The 3,706-nt window shown below is 54.4% G+C and overlaps 2 protein-coding genes across 2 annotated transcripts; both read left to right on the top strand.

Annotated features, from left to right (window-relative positions):
• Nucleotides 1-69: 69 nt before the first annotated feature.
• DQ04_13461010 (hypothetical protein) lies at nt 70-1,596 on the top strand (the record flags this gene model as incomplete). Its single annotated transcript, XM_009316962.1, has 1 exon — nt 70-1,596. The coding sequence occupies one exon, from the start codon at nt 70-72 to the stop codon at nt 1,594-1,596; it is 1,527 nt and encodes a 508-aa protein (XP_009315237.1).
• A 167-nt stretch (nt 1,597-1,763) lies between these two features.
• On the top strand, nt 1,764-2,063 carry DQ04_13461000 (hypothetical protein; the record flags this gene model as incomplete). Its single annotated transcript, XM_009316961.1, has 1 exon — nt 1,764-2,063. One exon carries the CDS (start codon nt 1,764-1,766, stop codon nt 2,061-2,063), a length of 300 nt encoding a protein of 99 aa, XP_009315236.1.
• Between the last annotated feature and the right edge of the window lie 1,643 nt (nt 2,064-3,706).

Below are 3,706 nucleotides of genomic sequence, written 5' to 3'. Positions count from 1 at the left end.
GGGGGGGGGGTGTTTCTTCCAGTTTTGTGTGAGCTGCAAGCCAGATCACGCCAGCGGCCCCCCACAGCCATGTACGGTGGCCCGTGGCAGGAGTACAAGCTCATGAAGGTCATCGAGCACCTTCGCGAGGAGAATGAGCGGCTGCGCCGCGACGCCGCCGGAGACGGGGTTGATTTTGCCATCTCCACTCCGATATGGGGCGCCGACGCGGGCAAGGGCAGCAGCCACCACTTCCCCACCAGTGTGGACGACGCGCCGCTCGGCGATGCACTCATCGGCTCCACGCGCTCGAGCTTCGGGGAGACAACACCGTCTGCGCCCTCGTCGGTGCCGCGCAGTAGGAACACGAAGCCATCAACGGCGCTGCGTTTCATGACGACAGTACGAGACGTCGACGTGTTTGTCGAGCAGGAGGAAGCACAGCAGTCGAGGCTTAATAGCACCGCCTTAGAAGTACGAAATAGTGTGGGGGTCAGCGGCACAGGTCGCAAACGGCCTACGGGTCCGCCGGAGACGACGAAGTGTGAGCACAAAAGTCAGAGGCGACCACTCTCTGCGTTGCAATCGAGCGCCTCTGGTGCAGCCCGTGCAGTCCCTGTGCGTGTTGAGCTTGGTACAGGTAAAGTGCTGCGTGAGTCTTCAGTCCAAGTAGTGGTACCCTCTCCACAGATAGACGAAGGGTCTGGTGTGACGCCCTCTGGTGTGGTCTGCTTGAGTATTCTACAGGAAGATCCACTCCTGAAAGAATTGTTGTGTGGGCCCCCACTAGACACGAAGTCGAAGTACCAGCGAGCAGGCCAACCATTACCTGAACGTCGACCGCCGAAGAACTCCAAGGGTGGTGGCATTAGCGAAGAGGAGCTGCAGGAACGAATAGAGCGAAGACTTCGTCTGCAAATGCTATACAGTGGTCAATCTGTACCTGATGGAGAGGCACCTCTAAGTATTGTTGAGCCACTCCAAAAAGAAGAGCAACAGCAGCAGGGGGACGATAAAGCTGTAGCGTTCATAGGACAACCCTGCCCAAGTGTGCCGTGGGACGTTCTTCCTCCAACTATCCCGTACCCACAGACAGCGGATGGGACAGCACGTTCGATGTGTCTTAGTGTCGCATTTACGTCTGATAATGGGGAACAAGGTCGTTCACCTAATGTGTCATCACCACCGCAGCGCCGCCAGCGCTTGAGCCACCCATACGATGTCGGGGCACCCTTGGCTCCGCCAAATGTAGAGCCCTCTAGCCGTTGTGGCGCTACAACAGAAGCACCACTGGGCACGTCTGCTCTAGCGAATGCGGGATATGATGTTCCAAGACGGAGTAGTAATGGCGGGATATGTAGAACGTTCAATAGAGACTCTCTTTCCCTCACGACTAACGTTTTTCACTCGGGTCATTTCTCGCCGTCATCGGCGCTGCCACCCGCTGAGTTGTCAGACAGTGGCGCTGGTGCTACACGCACAGCTGGAAGTTTTACGAGTTATCCGACTACGAGAGTTAGTGCCACAAGGGCTTCGACAGTAGAGCCTCTCGATGATGACACAGTAGGAGCGTTGCTTAACTGGGCTGAACATCTAGACGCAGATGCCATCATCTGAGGTGAGTGGGGGAGGAAAGAAGGGGGGCAGGGGGGTTGTGTATGGTGTTGCATGTGTGCCTCACGTTGACATACACACACACACACTCTCTCTCTCTCTCTCTCTCTCTCTCTCTCTCTCTCTCTCTCTCTCTTTCAAGGTGTCCCAACGTTTGAGTTATGTACACAATGCTCCAAGATTGGGTGTGGATGCCGAAGACCAGTCATGTATGGTACGCCTTCATGGAGGAGCTCAGGGGTGTCTGTGGTTTTGGATTCGTGTGGTGGTGGCGGTATTGCTTCTGTGGTATGCACGATGGAAACGAACAAGAGAGTTTGCTGAGTTCGAGTTCCACGGCGCTGAAACAGAAGAGAAACAATTTCAAAGGCGTATCCCCCGTAGACTTCGGTTATTTTGGTTTGGTTTGTTTTTTTCATCTGAATCTTTTTATTTGCATGGTGGTGGCTGCAGCTTTTGCTACCACCTGAAGCGTGAAGGAGAAACTATAAAAAACAAGAAAAAGAAATCTACAGTGAGGCAAATAAAAAAAGAAAAGAGTAGGGGGCGCAGCGAGGAGTTCGCGCGGCACACATTGCGTTTTCTGGAGTTGTTGTCATGGGGGCAATGAATCTCTGGCAGTGGCGCAACGACAATAAACTTGTCAGCGGGGACGAGATCGTTCTGTGCTCGCAGAGTGGTGTTAGCCTCTACGAAGGTGAGGAGCGCATGCACTGGCAGGACGGCAAGTTGACGCTTTCGACGCACAACATGTTCTTCCAGCCGCTGGGCGGGGGCCTGCAGGTTCTGCAGCTTCCGCTTGAGGCTATTGACGCCACCAACCACGGTATCTACAGCAAGGCCCGCTTTGGTTTCTCGCATGCCAAAATCATCGTCCCACTCCTTGGCGGGAATGGATACATGAAGTTCTCCTTCCGTAGTGGGGGCATGGAGGAATTCTTTCAGGGGCTGCGGCAGGCGCTGCGGGAGAAACAGTGGCTTCGGTACCCCGTTGAACCGGCGCCAAACAAAACGAACGCACTGCCTCTTCCACCTCAACAGAGACCGAAACCAAATCTACAACTAAAAATACCGGGACAGCATGCAACACAACAGCAACAGTCTTCAGTGAACTCAAGAGAGCCCATACCATCGGCGCCAGCGTTACCGACCAACTCAACGTTAAAGACGTCCTCAACAGAAACAGCAGATTCACACCCGAATATTTCCTCTCAACGAACGGCGCCTTCGCAGATGACAATGGCCTCACCGGTGAAACAAGCCTTCGTGTCGTCCGCTATGACTACGTCGTGGCCACAGAGCGCCACTGAGATGGAAGAGTATAGTACTACTCGGTCCGATTCCGTGTTCGCCATAACAGACAAGGCTGGCATCGCAGGCCTTATGCGTGCCTCAGCGGAGAGTGGCCAGTTGAGTGAAGCGCTTCGTGACATTGACGATGTAATGAATAAGGCCTCCTTCCTCGTGGCGAACATCCGCCACTTGCGACAGAAGCAAAACAGTGGATCTGGGATCCCGAGCGAAGACAACACTGCCATCGAGGGCATTGAAGCGACACTTGGCCTAGGTGCAATGGTGCGGGTGTCGTCGAATGGCACAGCACATGGCCAATTTCACCAAGAACTCGCGTGGGAATTGCATTCTTGGATGACGCATGAAAAAAATGAGCGCATATTTGGCACGATGCCACTTGTCCCGCTTATTGAGCTTTTCTCTTTGTACAACAAGGCCCGTGGTGGGAGTGACTTGGTCTCTCCTTCTGATGTGCTTCTTGCTTGCCGTGCGATGGAGAAGCAGCAGTACTCGCGGTACACGTTAAAGAAGCTCTCTTCGGGTAGGCTCGCGCTGCAACACAAGGACCCCTCATTGGTGCTGGAACGGCTCTCACGCATTCTAGGGCCGGTTCTCTGTAACCCTAGGCAACGTGACGCACGCAATTTTGAGAAGCAGCAGATTTCAGTTCCAAAAAAGACCTCGTTCCCGACATCATCGGCTTCCCTAAAGTCTATTAATGAAGTGCAGTTCGCGGCGGCCCTGCAGGTTGGCCGCTCTGTTGCGTTTGACCTGCTGGAGGAGCTGGAGGCGCGCGGTTACATCTGCAGGTCTGGTGGTG

Source organism: Trypanosoma grayi, assembly GCF_000691245.1.
Source record: "Trypanosoma grayi strain ANR4 Tgr_1346_V1, whole genome shotgun sequence".
NCBI lineage: Eukaryota > Euglenozoa > Kinetoplastea > Trypanosomatida > Trypanosomatidae > Trypanosoma > Trypanosoma grayi.
The sequence above is the reverse complement of the archived record's forward strand: the minus strand, read 5'-3'. Positions and strand labels throughout refer to the sequence as shown.